General features: G+C 53.2%; 1 protein-coding gene across 7 annotated transcripts in view; it reads left to right on the top strand.

Annotated features, from left to right (window-relative positions):
- DNM2 (dynamin 2) overlaps window positions 1-15,422 on the top strand; it is an 89,379-nt gene that overhangs the window by 34,781 nt on the left and 39,176 nt on the right. For all 7 annotated transcript variants that reach the window (XM_055342609.1, XM_055342606.1, XM_055342608.1 and 4 more), the window contains exons 3-5: window positions 10,902-11,051; window positions 12,393-12,596; window positions 15,088-15,186. In XM_055342609.1, the coding sequence (XP_055198584.1) occupies window positions 10,902-11,051; window positions 12,393-12,596; window positions 15,088-15,186 (453 nt within the window). The remainder of the gene's footprint in view (window positions 1-10,901; window positions 11,052-12,392; window positions 12,597-15,087; window positions 15,187-15,422) is intronic.

Raw genomic sequence — 15,422 nt, 5'->3', positions numbered from 1 at the left:
TGGTCAGAGTCGCACAGGTCTTGGCCCAGTGGGTTTCCGCTCTCCATTCAGCAGGTTGGTAGGGGGTGGGGGCGCTGAGGAGATGCATTTTTAATGAGCTCCCACTGCTGCTGCTGCTGCTTCTGGCTCCTGGCCACACGGGGAAAACCTCTGCCTTGGTGGGTCGGCCTTGCCACCTAAGACTGCCTGGGTTCAGATCGTGACTGCAGCTTCCTGGCCTCAGGGACCCTGGGAAGGGACTGCTGCTCACGATGTGTTTCCTGTCTGGACAGTGAAGATAATAATAGCTCTGACTCTGTCGGTTGCCATGAAGACCACGTTATTCAATACGTCCAACTTGCAGCACAGCGCCTGGCGCACTCCCGATTCTCCCTGTGTGGTGCTGACTTGGGCTGCGGTTTTGTGCTTTCTGCCGGCCTGTTCCATTTGGCCTGCTGGGAGAACAGGTCGGCTGGCTTTCTGCACTGGAAGGTGGCAGGCTGTGTCATGGTTGGAGGGCTCCCTCTTGTCTCCGTGGTGGCCGTCACCCAGCTGTGGTCCACTGAGCACTTAGTGCATGCTGTGGGCTGGTCCAGGTCCAGGACACAGCAGTGATAGGACCGAGGCTGATGCCACCACCTGCCCCCTGCCCACCTGGCATTCCCATTCGTGCCAGGGGACAGAAGGGGGAGACTTGGGGTAAGACCAGGAGGGAGACAGGCAGGCCTGGCTCCCACCAGATTGAAGCATGTGTGGAGAAGGGAGAGTGACTAACTTCATCCTAGAGGATGGGGCATCCCAGGGCTTTTCTGAAGAAGTGATTTTGGAGCCAAGGCTGACTGCTGTGTTGGGGTGTCAGGCAAGAGGGAGCTCTTCCTAGCAGAGAGAGGTAGCTATGAAGAGCATTGAAGGCAGAAAGCTCTGAGGGCTCACATCAGTTCAGTGTCTGACCTGGACTAATGCTGGGGTCACTGTTCCTGTCATCTCCACTTTACAGAAAAGAGAACTGGGGCTTCCAGAGGTGAAGCCACTTGCCCAAGAGTGCACAGGAGGGTCCTCATGAGAGCCAGCCTTACACTTACTTGGTGGGGTGCCCCCTTAGGGGAAGTGTCGCCTGACCAGATCTTGTGGTTGCTGGTGAAAAAGAGACTGCAGGAGCCAGCCTAGGGCAGGGGACCCAGAGGAGGTAGGAGTGGTGCCCGAAGGTAGGTGGGGACAGGATGGCTGCCGTGGAGATAGAATCCTGGTTGGATCCTGTTGGGCTGGCAGTGGAGGTAGGAAGCGAGGCTCAGGTGTCCCATATGGAAGTGGCCCTTGCTGTGTTCCAGCACACATATGCTTCTTTCTCCACCTGACTGTGGCATTTCCAGTCTCTTATTGCTGGCAGCAGAGTGTGTGCCCATTCTGTGCTGGATCTCAGCCAGATGCCAGGGAGGCAGCATGGAGGTGGCAGACACAGGATGCTGTGGTCAGTCTGACAGGGGAAAGGACTGGAGGTGTGGGACATATTGGCCATTGGATATACTTTGGGCCAGGGGCCTGGGGAGAACATTCTGGGCAGGGGCAGGAGCATGTGCAAAGCTGTGAAGTGGGGCTGGCGTGGAGGGGCAGGAGGCAGGTGACATGGCCTGGCAGTCTGGTGAGGGATCAGGCAGTGAGAGCCCAAAGAGCGCATGGTGGGGGAAGAGACTAGCTCAGCCCATTGGCTGTCTTGTGGAAGGAGCACAGGCAAGGGCAGGAGTGCAGGCAGGGAAGCCTTGGAGAGGTTAGCTTGGAACCAGGCAAGAGGTGATGAGGCCCGGCCCAGGGCAGTGCTGAGGGGGTGAAGGGCAGTCCAGGGTGATAACAGAGGTGCCTGGGATGGGTGGGATGTGGAACACCCCACTCATAACAGGGAGGAAGCTAAGTGTAGTGTGGGACAAAGTGATTGATGGAGGGCCCTCTAGGGGCTATGTGGGGCTGTATTCCTTCTAGAGAGTAGACTTTTTTTGTACAGCTGACTCTGGAGAACAGGACTCTGGAGCCAGACAGCTACCCTTTATTGTCTGGGGACTGGGGCAGGTGGCCTCCCTCTCTTCGTCTCAGCTTCCTCATCTAAAATGGGTGGCTCCGTGGTTTAGCGCCTGCCTTTGGCCCAGGGCGTGATCCTGGAGTCCCAGGATCAAGTCCCACATTGGGCTCCCGGCATGGAGCCTGCTTCTCTCTCCTCCTGTGTCTCTGCCTCAATCTCTATCTCTCTCTCTCCCTCTCTGTCCATCATGAATGAATGAATGAATGAATGAATGAATGAATGAATCATAAAATAAAATAAAATAAAATAAATAAAATGGGGGTGACAGTGGTACCTCCCTTGTGGCCCTGGCACCCCATGTGGCTTTGTGTGGCTGTTGCCTCCTATGGGGTCTAGAGCCCCATGATCTAGCTCTGCAACTGGGCTGCTGTCCTGACGCTCAGTGATGCCTGGCTTCTGGTCCAGACTGGTCTTGGTGAGCCATTACTTTTAATCTGCTTAGTTTAAAAATTACCTAAGACCACATGGGGCTCCAGGCTGGCTTGGTCAGTAGAGCGTGCAATTCTTGATCTTGGGGTTGTAAGTTCAAGTCCCACATTGGATGTAGAGGTTACATAAAAAATAAAGTCTTAAAATAATTGGGGATCCCTGGGTGGCTCGGCAGTTTACTGCCTGCCTTCAGCCCAGGGCGTGATCCTGGAGTCCCAGGATCGAGTCCCACATCAGGCTCCCTGCATGGAGCCTGCTTCTCCCTCTGCCTGTGTCTCTGCTTCTCCCTCTCTATCTCTCATGAATAAATAAATAAAATCTTAAAAAAAAATTACCTAAGACCGAAGCCACCAAGAAGTTTGATGGCTCATGGATGAACCCTGCTCCTCCTTGGGTATCACCCCTTGGGCTCATAAACCCTGGGTGCTGGGGACTGTTCTTGTGTGGAATGTAGCCTCCTAAGCCTCCCTTCCCTTGACCTTGGCTGGTGCTCTCAGGGCCCAGAGAGGGCATGGCAGGGCTTGGCTTCCAGCTTCCCACTCAAAGCTTTGTGCCCCCAACAGGGCTTTGTTGGCCTCTGGGACATCACCTCCTCCTGGTCCCTAGCTGCTGTTCCAATCCCCCTCCAGGAGATTCATGCCTCCGGGCCTTTGCCCTCACCGTGTGCCCTCACTGTGTTCCCTCCCTGGAATGCCCTGCCCACTTTCCTTGCCCTTGTTGTCCTCCTCCTCCTCCTCTTCTCCTGGGTGAGCCACAACCCCCTTCCCATCATTACTGCCTTAGTTCCTCTACAGCACGTAACCTCATCCTGTTCTTATATTTTCTTAATGGTTCTCTCCCCCTAAAATGTCAGTGCCAGAGGGCAGGGATGCGGACCTGCTTTGTCCACAACTCTCCTGTGCCCAGCACAGAACCTGGGACCCAGTGAGTGCCCCGTCAGCATTAGCCAGGTACCTGAGCATCCTCTGTGGGCTGCTGCTGTGCCTCTCCTCTCCTGGTGGAAGGAGGGTGGGATTATCAACACCTCTTTCTCCAGCACCTCTCCCCATGAGCCTGGCACTAGCAGGGCCTTTTCTGTAAAGCTGGCAGACTGCAACATTCAGGGCATGGGCCTTTTGTTTTGATGAGGAAACAGAGTCAGGCTGGGGGCTGACCAGGATGCCAACCGGGGCTGTCTCTTGTTCCAGTGTATGTGGGTTTTTTCCACATTACCATGCAGCTTCCTGGTGCTCAGTGGACATTGATTGGGTGGCCTACAGTCACCTCCATTCTGACACTGCCTGCCTGGATAGTGTCCCATCCCCCAGGAGAAGGGGTCCAACCAGACTGTTCTCCACCCCCACTGTGAGTCATGAGTCGAGTCACGAGTCCAGGCCCATCACCTGTGCTTCTTGCCCCCTGGCTGTGGATCTGGGGTTCCCAGGGCCCCCTCCTCAGAGCTGCTCACAGAGCTCAGGGAGACAGCTTACTTTCCTGGATCAGTGGTTAATGTAAAAGGATGGAGCAGCTGGGTAGCATCTCCACATGCTCACCACTCAGGAAACTCTCTGAGCACCTTCCTTTTGGGGTTTTCATAGGGTCTCATCACATAGGCATGATTTTTTTTTTATTTTTTTTATTTATTTATGATAGTCACACACAGAGAGAGAGAGAGGGAGAGACAGACAGACAGAGACAGAGACACAGGCAGAGGGAGAAGCAGGCTTCATGCACTGGGAGCCCGACGTGGGACTTGATCCCGGGTCTCCAGGATCGCGCCCTGGGCCAAAGGCAGGCGCTAAACCACTGCGCCACCCAGGGATCCCACATAGGCATGATTGATTAAATTACTAGCCATTGGTGACTGATTGAACCCTAGCCCCTCACCCCTGTCCCCTCTCTGAGGTGGGGGTGGGTAGGGATGGGTAAAAATTCCAATCCTCTAATCACATACATTGGTCTCTCTGGCAGGCAGTCCCCATCCCTTAGTGCTTTCCAGATGCCACCACATTAGCATAAACTGATGTGTGGTTGAAAGGAGCTTGTTAGGAATGGTAAGACACCTTTAATACTCTTTTTTTTTTTTAATTCTTATTTATTTATGATAGTCACACACACACACAGAGAGAGAGACAGACAGATAGACAGACAGACAGACAGAGACAGAGACACAGGCAGAGGGAGAAGCAGGCTTCATGCACTGGGAGCCCGATGTGGGATTCGATCCCGGGGATCGCGCCCTGGGCCAAAGGCAGGTGCTAAACCGCTGCGCCACCCAGGGATCCCACACCTTTATTACTCTTATCACTTAGGGCTTTCCAAGGGTTTTAGGAGCTCTGTGTCAAAATGGAGGGAAATATATGTATTTCTTTTTTTTTTTTTTTTTTTTTTTTTTATTTACGATAGTCATACAGAGAGAGAGAGAGAGAGAGGCAGAGACACAGGCAGAGGGAGAAGCAGGCTCCATGCACCGGGAGCCTGACGTGGGATTCGATCCCGGGTCTCCAGGATCGCGCCCCGGGCCAAAGGCAGGCGCCAAACCGCTGCGCCACCCAGGGATCCCAATATATGTATTTCTTAATGATAAATACCAATAGCATGTTTTCCCGTGGCAATGTGCCCTAGACTGGGAGATCTGCATGATTTGTCTCAAATCAGAGGGAGCTTGAGGACCAAACAGGCTCGGGAGGTGCCACATTGCCTCTTCTTTTTTTTTTTTTTTTTTTTTTTTAATTTTTATTTATGAGAGAGAGAGAGAGAGAGAGAGAGAGGCAGAGACACAGGCAGAGGGAGAAGCAGGCTCCATGCACCGGGAGCCTGACGTGGGATTCGATCCTGGGTCTCCAGGATCGCTCCCTGGGCCAAAGGCAGGCGCCAAACCACTGTGCCACCCAGGGATCCCGACATTGCCTCTTCTTGATTGACTAAAGCCTCTGCAGACTCTCTCCTGATCGGACCTGTTTGATTATGTGGTACTCAGGGTCTCTCAAGTGTATTTGAGTCCCCTGGTCGCTCCTCCTGCCCCAGGCCAGCATGCCTGTGGGTGCCAGGATGGAGCAAGGGAGACCCCATCTCCTGCTGCTAGGAGTCTACCTGGTGGTTCCAACCCCTTGCTGGGTTGAGGATGTGGAAGGGCTGGGAAACATCCAGAAGACCAGGGCAGGCTCCTCCACGCAAGGCCCTGAGACACCTGGGGTGCCTGGGTAGTTTAGTTGGTTAAGTGTTCCACTCAATTTTGGCTTAGGTCATGATCTCAAGGTTGTGGGATTGAGCCTGGAGTTGGGTTCTGAGCTGAGCACAGAGTTTGCTTGGGATTCTCCTTCTCTCTCTGCCCCCATCTCCCCGCCAATGCATGTGTGCTTGCTCTCTCTCTAAACAAAAACAAAACAAAAAAGCCCTAAGACCCCAAGGCCAGCCTTGTGCATTTCCCTGACTGGCAGCTAAGCTGTGTGCTCCCTGTGGGCTCAGCCCAACGGAATTCAATTTCATAGCAGCCCCACAACTGTGTTCTATGTTGTCCCATTTCCTTGTGGGGGAACAGAGGCATGGAGAGAGGGGCATGGCTAGGCATGCCTCCCCCTCTCCCTTCTGGCCACCTCCCCCCATGATGTCATGATACCTGGGTCACCCTTTCCAGGCCAGAGGGGCTAGGTTGAAGGCAGGTGGTTCCAGCAGAACTTCCAGCTAAGGTATGTCACCTGGGCTGCCTGCAGGGTAGAAGGGTGGCTTCAGTCCTGTGGGTCTCCTCCAGGTCCTTTCATTTTTTCTTTTTTTTTTAAGATTTTATTTATTCACCCATGAGAGACACAGAGAGAGAGAGCAGCAGAGGGAGAAGCAGGTTCCATGCAGGGAGCCCGATGCGGGACTCGATCCCGGATCCCCAGGATCAGGCCCTGGGCTGAAGGCAGCACTAAACCATTGACCCACCCAGGCTGCCCTCCTCCAGGTCCTTTACAACAGGAGGGCCCAAAGACCTCTCGGGAAGCGAGGCCTAAGGGAACCACCATGATTACTGTCTTGGGGCTGCTTCCTGTGTGCCAGGTGGCCCACTACCCAGAAGGTGGCAGCATGCACTTGTCATCTCCCCTCTGAGGACACCTTTTCAAAGGACCTGGGAGGTACCCAAAGTAGGGATTGGCTGCTTGGCACCATGGGGACTCAGTTAGGACTCATGAGGGCGATGTCCTTCTCGGCTGTGGCACCTAATAATGTTTTATTAGTAGTTTGCATTAAGTACCTACTACCAGACACCGGAAAGGGCAGTGACCCAAGATAAATCTCTCTTGCAGCTCCGGCCCCAGCAGGGGACACCTGAGCACACGGTGAGGAGTACCATGGAAGGAGAGCCCCAGTGGCAGGGCATCTGCTGGATCCCAGGTGGTCAGGCTGGGCCTCCCTATGGAGTGGTGCTTAGAGCTGAGGCCTAAAGGAGAGGGAGGAATAAGTTGAGGAGGGAGGGCAGAATGCCTTTCTAGAAAAAACCTCAAGTGCATTCACCACCCCCACAGTAGGATGCTGGTGGGAAGCCCTGTGGTGGGTGAGGGTGGCTGGCACCTCTGGGTCAGCGGCACAAGTGCTAGACAAGGGCCCAGCTTATGGCTTCATTCCTGGTGTGCTCCAGGTCCCAGGCCAGGTCCCATGAAGGCCCTGGGGCTGCTCTCCCCCCTCACCCGCCCCCCCCCCCAAGGGCCTGGCTTGGAGGGCCAGGCGGTAGTGGGGGTGTGTATGTAGCAGGGCTCAGGGACTGGTGGGACCGGCCTCATTATCTGTCCAGGAACAAGGCAGAGTTAGGAAACAGGGCAGCTGGGCTGGGGAGAGAGGGGTGTGGCTCTGCTGCTGGGACCTCAGCTCTGGTTGCTGGAAACAAGTTGAGAGGGAGGGAGTCTCCAGGCATCACAAACTCTGAGCTCAGCCCTCAGGCCTCTGACTTATTTTCTGAGCCAGGAGATCATTAAAAAAATCATCAGCATTCCAGCACATACAGGGCTGTGGAGCCCCGGGCAAAGCCTGTCCCGCCTATTTCTCAGGTTTCTATTCTCTTCACTGGGACACAGAGGCCAACCCGGCCCATGGGAGACTCTCCTCCTTCCCCAGACTCCCTTGGGCCCAGAGTATCTACAGGCAATGGGTGAAAGTTGCCACTTTGGTGAGATGGTGCAGGGACGGGCTCTCTGCCCAGCACTACCCTTGACTGCCTCCATCGTCCTGGCGCAGGCTGGGTCTGGAGCCCGGCAGGTTAGCCTCTCCAGGAGGTCCCCACCAGCCCCTAGCTTCTGGTGTGTTGGGTCTCTTTTGAGTGTCTGTGGCACCTGCCATGACGCGCTTATACATTGTCCCATCTTTCCACCAGACCAGGAGCCCAGCTCAGGGCCGGGCCTTTGTTGTCGAGATCTTGGAAGGAGGAAGGGAAGGAGGAGGAGGGGGTGGGAGAGAGGGGAAAAAAACATCAGGTAGCATTGCCAGCATCCATCTCTATCCTGTCTCCCATATATTCAGCTTGGTGGGATTGGAGTTGGGCCCCTTACAGAAGCTGCAGCAGGGACCATATTATCTTTCTGATAGCCATTCAGCCACACATAACAATTATGGAAGACTTCGGTAGGTACACCCAGAGGAGCCCCAGGGACACAGAGTGAACAGTGCAAATTCAGATCCCTGCCTTATAGTTTGAACCAGGAGGATACACAGGATAAGGTCAGTGTTGTTAGAAGGTGGCCAGTACTTGGAGGGTCATAGGCAGGGATGGAGGAAAGAGACCCTTCTCTTGGGTGGGGGCCAGAGCAGGCCTCATGGAGAAGGTGACACTTAAAGAAACTTGAAGGAGGCTAGGGAGAGAGCCTGCAGGTAGAAGAGCCAGTGCAAAGGCCCTGAGGCAGAAGGCCCGAGTGACTGGAGGGGGGAGTGAGCTGAAATTAGAAGCTGGGGAGAAGGAAATTTCATAGGACTCTGGGGAGGTGGTGATTTGGGAGCCATGGAGGGTTCTGAAGAAAGGGGGCAGGCAAGGTCTGGCTTTAGAAACAAGCTTACCACAAAAAATAAAAATAAAAGCAGGCTTGGTGGAAACTTTTTAATGTATCAGCTCTGGAATCCAGCACGGCACGTAGTTCCAAAGTGACAAGGAGCCCAGTAAAGTGGGTGGTAAGGGCCTGGCTGGCTCCTGGATCTTCCTCTTGGGCTCAAAAGGTGTGGTTTCTGTTGCTCCCCTCACCCCTGACCCCTGGCTCCCTGGGGAAGAAGCCGTGGTTTTCCGGCACCATCTGCACATCCTGCAGATGTGGGAGTTGGCAGAAGGGGAGGCTGCCCATGCACGCTGGATTCTAGGGGTCACAGTTGGCAGGTCCTGGTCCCATAACCATGATACCAGGGTGACCTAGCTCTGACAGAGGACATGATGGTGTCAAGTGGCATGGTGTTTAGGAAGGCTCCCTGGGAGAGGTAACAGACAGGCAGGCCCTGGAGGAGGAAGAGGTGTGGGTGGGCCTTCCAGGTACCAGGCCTGGAGGGGCAGGGTCTACACAGGAGAGGGCCTGTGCCCTGTGGCAACACTCCTGGAAGGGGGGTGGTTTCTTTTGGGTGCTGAGCCCAGGGCCTTGAGCCGGATGAGGACTGAGGTATGCTGTGGGGGGTTGGGGGACTGACTGTTCCATTTTTGGAGGCTGCTGCCGGAAGAGCAGCCAAGCGTTTCCTCTTGTCCCTGTGGAGGGCTAGAGCATGACTGTCCTTGGGAACTGGGTCAGCTGATGGGGGTGGGGTGCAGTTGCCAATGCTGGTGTCCTTGTTGCCCCTGGCCCCCAGCAGCCAGTGCCCACAGTAGAGGGGGTTCTCAGTGATCTGAGCCCATAGAGTTCCCCCTTGCCCCCGAAGCAGAAGTTCTGAAGTCAAGAGCCTGCCAGCGGCCTCACACAGAGGCCATGTGACTTGAGAGCCACTACCTAGAGACAGATGATCTGAACTCCGAATCCCAGCTCCACCACTAAGCTTGGGCCAAGTCAGTTCCTGCCTCTGGGTCTCGGGTTCCTCATCTGTGATACAGATGCCCTCTGCTAAGGAACTGCTAAGTGAGCTAAGGTACTCACTGTCCAGGGGCAATGGGACCACACACTTGGATGGAGCCAGTGGGGGTTCAATGTTGGCCATGGTTGGTTAGGTCTCGGTGATGGGATGGTGAACCTCTTCTCACTCATTTCATTCTGCCTCACTCTATCTGAGCGGAGGTTCTAGAGCTGCTGGGCTTTCTTCTTTCTGGCTCCATCTCTATCCTTTCTTTTGAGGCAACTGATGGTATGTCTGTGCTGGGTTTATATAGCCAGGTCTCCTCCTGGTGGACATCGAGGCAATTTCTAGTTCTCTACTCTTAGAGATGACGCGGCTGTAGGGATCTCTGCCTCTCTGTAGTGGTCCAGTTCTTTGGGCTGTCTGCCAGTGTGACTCACTTCTGACTTCTTTTTAGCATTACTGTAGAACTGTGGTCTCTGAGCTTCGAGGTCTTCCCTCCCCAACATTTACCACAAAGATTGGAACATGGAAAAGTTGAAGGATTATACAACACCTGTAGGCTCAGTACCTACATCTGAGGATGAACATATTTTATTCCTGCTCTATCCCATATCTGATGGGCCCAGCTCTGATTGTTAGTCACTCATTTCCCTGCATCTCGGCATCAGTACCGCTTTCAGACACTCCAGGGCCCAGAAGGCATGAAGAGGCTTCCTCTCTCCCCTTGAGGCCCTGCCCGGAAAGCAGTTCTCCTGAGGGGTTTGTGTCTAGGTGGGAGGCCCTGTAAACAGCCAGGAGGTGAGGAGATAGTGAGACGGGCTCTAGTGAGGCCAGCAGTGGCGCCCTGTTCTCTACACTGTGCAGGCGACTTGGGGAGGAAGGGCCCATGGGCCCCATAGACTCGGGTCTGGGATCGTGGCCAGCCAGAGAGTGCTGGCAGCTCAGGATCCCACCGAGACGGCGGCTTGCATCTCTTTTGTCTGACCCACAGCAAGGGGGGGTTTATATCCTGACTCCGGACTCAGTGACACCAAAGCAGCAGCCTCCTCACATGTACACCTGTCTGGTGATGCATGCTGGTATTATTTCCCCTCTGTCCTGTTTGTCCAAAAGTAACGAGCACTGGTTACACCCACCTGTTGGGTTTTTGGTTTTGTTTTTTGCATAGTGTGTCATGACATGTAGTTTTGCAAAATACTTCAGGAGAGTTTCCGTTCCCCAGGGACAGGACCTTTGCTGGTTTTGTTCCTTGAGGAATTAATTCCCCGATGTCTAGAAATGTTTACTGTGAGGATGAATCTGTTGTTCCCCAAATCCCTGGAGCCACAGTGACCAATTCTTTGCTTTCTCTGCTTGACGAGGCACCTGTCTCCGAAGACCATTGGCTGCCCATCCACAGCAAAGCTGCTTCTCTTTCTCATCCTGAGCATCTTTCTTCCTTTTTCAGAATATGCTGAATTTTTGCACTGTAAGTCCAAAAAGTTTACTGACTTTGATGAAGTCCGGCAAGAGATCGAAGCGGAGACTGACAGGGTCACGGGCACCAACAAAGGCATCTCCCCGGTGCCCATCAACCTGCGCGTCTACTCGCCCCACGGTAGGCAACACAGGTGCAGGCCCTCTGGGTGTCGGGGCAGAGGGAAGGCGACTGGCCCACTGATGGTTGGGGTCTGCTGTGCCCTCACAAAAAATAGGACCACTTCCATTTTTCTTTATGCACACAGTCCTCTTGATCTGTCTTTCCATGTTTTTATCAGAACGTGGTATGAGAAATCATCCTCAGCTCTAAGGAAATATAGATTGCTGGAAACGCTGTTGGGAGGGATGGGGACCAGGGCAAACCACATGTGTAGGCCTGTGTGGAAGGGGTGGCGGTGGTATGGCTCCCAGGTGATGGCAGCCATGTAAGGACACCGGCCCAGGGCAACCCAAGTCTTCTGGCCCTTGCAGAGGACCCAGACAGCCAGTCTTCTCTGCAGAATGTCGTGATTTTAGGACTCCCATCATTTACCCAGAGCAACCTGCCATCATGTGCCAACCACTTCTGGCCCTGGGGCATGGATTGTTAACTCTGCTAACTCAGACAGCATTTGGGGAATATTCCAGCAGACTCTTAACTCCTCAGTGTGAATTCTTAGAGATGAGTTTTTAAATAGATTTATTTTTAAGTAAATGATGACTGTATGTGGTGCAAAAATTCAAAAATTATGAAAGGGTATAGAACAAAAACTTACCTGCCTTCAATATTACAAACATTTTATATTTTGATGCCTGAATTAGTAATTATGAATGCGTATGTGTGTATATCACACTGTGTATTTCACCACTTTTACTCAAATGGTAATAATAGAAATAATAGAAAATGTGTCTTTGTATGAGTACATGTCAGAGTGTGTCTCTTATTGGATTATCATCTTTTTGTTTTCATGGTAAACATTGTAAACAACAGCCTTTGGTCATGGCTGAATTGATGGACTGAAATTTAGCCACTGAGGGCAGTTCCAGCCTGCCAGTGCAAATGTCCTGATTTAAAACTATCGGGATCCCTGGGTGGCTCAGTGATTTAGTGCCTGCCTTTGGCCCAGGGCGCGATCCTGGAGTCCTGGGATCGAGTCCCACGTCGGGCTTCCGGCATGGAGACTGCTTCTCCCTCTGCCTGTGTCTCTGCCTCTCTCTCTGTACGTCTATCATGAATAAATAAATAAAATCTTAAAAAATAATAATAAAAAAACTATCACTGCAATAAAGAGAGGCTCTGTGTAGGAGGGGGCCCTAGAAGAGGAGCTATTGGATCTGAAGGTGTGATCTGACTGGAGGTCAGGAGGAATCCTGAGGCCTGAGCCCCAGCACGTTGGGAAGTGGGCTGAGTAGCTTTGGGGCAGTTCGTGCCTCCCCTCTTCTGTCCCTGATGACCTTTCCTTCTGGTTTTCCCTCTCAGTGTTGAACCTGACTCTCATCGACCTCCCGGGTATCACCAAGGTGCCTGTGGGGGACCAGCCCCCAGATATCGAGTACCAGATCAAGGACATGATCCTGCAGTTCATTAGCCGGGAGAGCAGCCTCATCCTCGCCGTCACCCCTGCCAACATGGACCTAGCCAACTCGGACGCCCTCAAGCTGGCCAAGGAGGTCGACCCACAAGGTAACATTGAACCCTAGAGTAGGAGAGTTTCCCCTTCTGAGGGCCTGGGAGTGTGGCAGCTTGCCCAGCATCCTTGATTCCAAGTCACTGGTGTTCTCTTTGGCGTGTAACCTAGGCAGAGGCCCTTCTGGGATACAGCTTTTCCCTTAGGGGCCAGCAGTGCTGGAGGGCTGCCCCTAGGAGGCTGTTGTGTGGCAGTTGGGCATCTCCTCAGCTTGGGCTCCCCCTCTGTCAAAATGGCAACAGCAATCCTGGCCTATAGAGCTGCTGAGAGGACTAGATGTCCCTCTAACTGCTTAGGGGCCAGGCAGAGAAGGTCAAAGGATGATGAGTTAATAAAGCCAGATGGGGCAGTAGGGAGTAGTGGGGACTTTGGTGTCTCTGGCTCCGGGTATTCTGGGTCAAATTTTTCCTTGGGTCATTTATTAAATGTCAGTTAAGTACCTGCTATATGCCAGGCTCTGTTTGGTCCTTGGGGACCTGCAGGGGACAAAATCGACAGGGTCCCTGCTACTGGGAAGTTGATGTTTCAATAGGGGAGACAGAAGACAAAAAGAATACAAGCAGGTGGGACAGTTTCAGCCAGAGGTAAGCACTGGAGGAAAGTCCCACCCTTGGAGAGAGGCTGGAGTGCAAGGGGGGTCAGAGGCCTCTGAAGATGTGATGTTGCAGGCAAGATCAGAATGATGAGTGATGAAAGGGGCAAAATCCAGAAAAACGGACAGTGATGCTAAATAGACTGGGCTTGGTTTGAGCCTGGGGTGCCTAGGACATAGCGAGGACTCCGTAGTGGCCAAGGAAGAGCAAGCCGAAGGGAGGGCAGAGGAGGGGAGGGCGAGGTAGGACCGTCCAGGGGACCTTGGTGGCTGCTCTGGGGAGCTGGGTGTCCTGAATGTGTTGGACGTTGTAGAGTGAGACACACACTGAAGTATAGCCTGTATGATGCCCTCTGACTGCCTGATTCCTTGGTTTAGAGGGAGTCAGGGACCAGGGAGGAGCTGGGAAGAGACAGGCTCTGGTACCCTCTTCCTACCTGGTTTCCCGTCCCTGGTTCAGCCTGAGGGCGGCTGGCAAACGGTGGCAGCTGATGGCCCTTTCCAGACTGCGAGCTTTTCAGAGTCCAGGGCTGTGTTCTGAGTATCTCTTTGTCCTGCGAAGGACTCTGTCCCCATGGTCATTGCAGGCATGCTCTCCCAGGAGAGGCTGCCCCTACCCGTGCACACCCCCTCCCTGGCCTTCTGTGCCCCTGGTTCCTGTGACAGAGATGCCGTGTAGGCTTGATCAGGTGGTGAGAAAGTGGGCATGGGTTCAGTTACACTTGTGAACTTGATGCTGGCTTTTTTTGTCTGGCTTTGAAAGTGTTCATAATGATTACCCCCAAAATGCCACCCATGTAAAATACAGAACCTAAAAAGTGACCGCTCCCCTTCCCCCGCACAGGTTAATGGTGGCCGCACCTGGTAATTAGCCTTCCATAGCTTGTTCTCCTATGTAAACTCTATTTTAAAAAATGGAGCAATCTTTCCTTATCTTCCTGTAAGGGGTGTGTGTGTCTCCCGGTGTTGTAGGGACACGTATACGTAGCATCCACGGAGTTGGCCATTGTCACCTGTTCTTTGTTCTTGAATGTTTGGGTTATTTCTGGTCTTTCATAAATAATGCTCCAGTGAAATCTAGCATTTCCAATAGCGTCCAGGCCCCCAGGCCCACCAGTCACATCTCCTACCTCCTTCGGTCTCTCCCCTCCCTGCCTGGCATGGCATGCGCTTTGCGGGTATTCATAGCTTTGGCCCCTCCAAAAAGTTAATGGCAGCTCACAAGCTCACAGCAGAATGTGAACAGGCAGGAGTGCCAGGGACAGCACAGCTGTCACACCCTTAATGTCCCCCTTAGCACCCTCTGGAGATCTTCCTAGGCTTCCTGTGTGTCACATAGGCATACAGATACTATCACAGAGGGGATCCTTAGGTCTCACAAGGGCAGCTGATCTCTAGGCATGCACTTTCGCAAGGAGGGTTCCCTTGATTCTAAGTGACCTGGGGATAGGAGGAATCCGATGATGTGGTTTCCAGAGTGGAATTTTGGCCATTCAGGTGAAAGGTTACCCTAGAAACAGTCGCCATGGGTTTGGATATGATGTTAGGACTTCTCAGGTAACTCAGCACAGCATGGAGACTGACCTGGGATTTGAGTTTCCGTGAGGTTTTTTTCTTAACACTGTGGCAGCAAGACACTGTCGTAGCTCATGGGAATGACAATGACGATGGCCAGTATTTACTGATTGAACGTTTGTCATTAGCCAGTTTACCTACATGGACAACCCTCAGATTGGTGTGACTGCTTCTTCACCTGACATGAGGGACACCAGGGTCCAGGCAGGTGACGTTATGGCTTCTCCCATGTCTCACAGCCTGGAAGTAGGGGGCCCCCACCAAGGCTGGCAGCCTGGGTTCCTCCCTTGTGACCTCTTCTGACCTTTGGGTTCTTTCAGGCTTGCGGACCATCGGTGTCATCACCAAGCTCGACCTGATGGATGAAGGCACGGACGCTAGGGACATCCTGGAGAACAAGCTACTCCCCTTGAGAAGAGGTACGGTTGTGCGGGGAGCTGGGGGCCGCAGGGTGCAGTGGCAGGGAGTATATGGGTATGTTAACCATGTTTGTCCTTACTGTTACTGACACCTAGACCGATGCCGGGTAGTATACACAGCTAAGCACCCACAGTTGCCTGTTTCCCCACCACCCAGAGTAACTGATATTCCGTATGTATCTTTCTCTTCTGATTTGGACACCTTCCCTTTCCAGTTACACAGTTAACACCTGCTA

This window comes from Nyctereutes procyonoides, unplaced genomic scaffold (assembly GCF_905146905.1).
Source record: "Nyctereutes procyonoides isolate TBG_1078 unplaced genomic scaffold, NYPRO_anot_genome, whole genome shotgun sequence".
Taxonomy (NCBI): domain Eukaryota; kingdom Metazoa; phylum Chordata; class Mammalia; order Carnivora; family Canidae; genus Nyctereutes; species Nyctereutes procyonoides.
The sequence above is the reverse complement of the archived record's forward strand: the minus strand, read 5'-3'. Positions and strand labels throughout refer to the sequence as shown.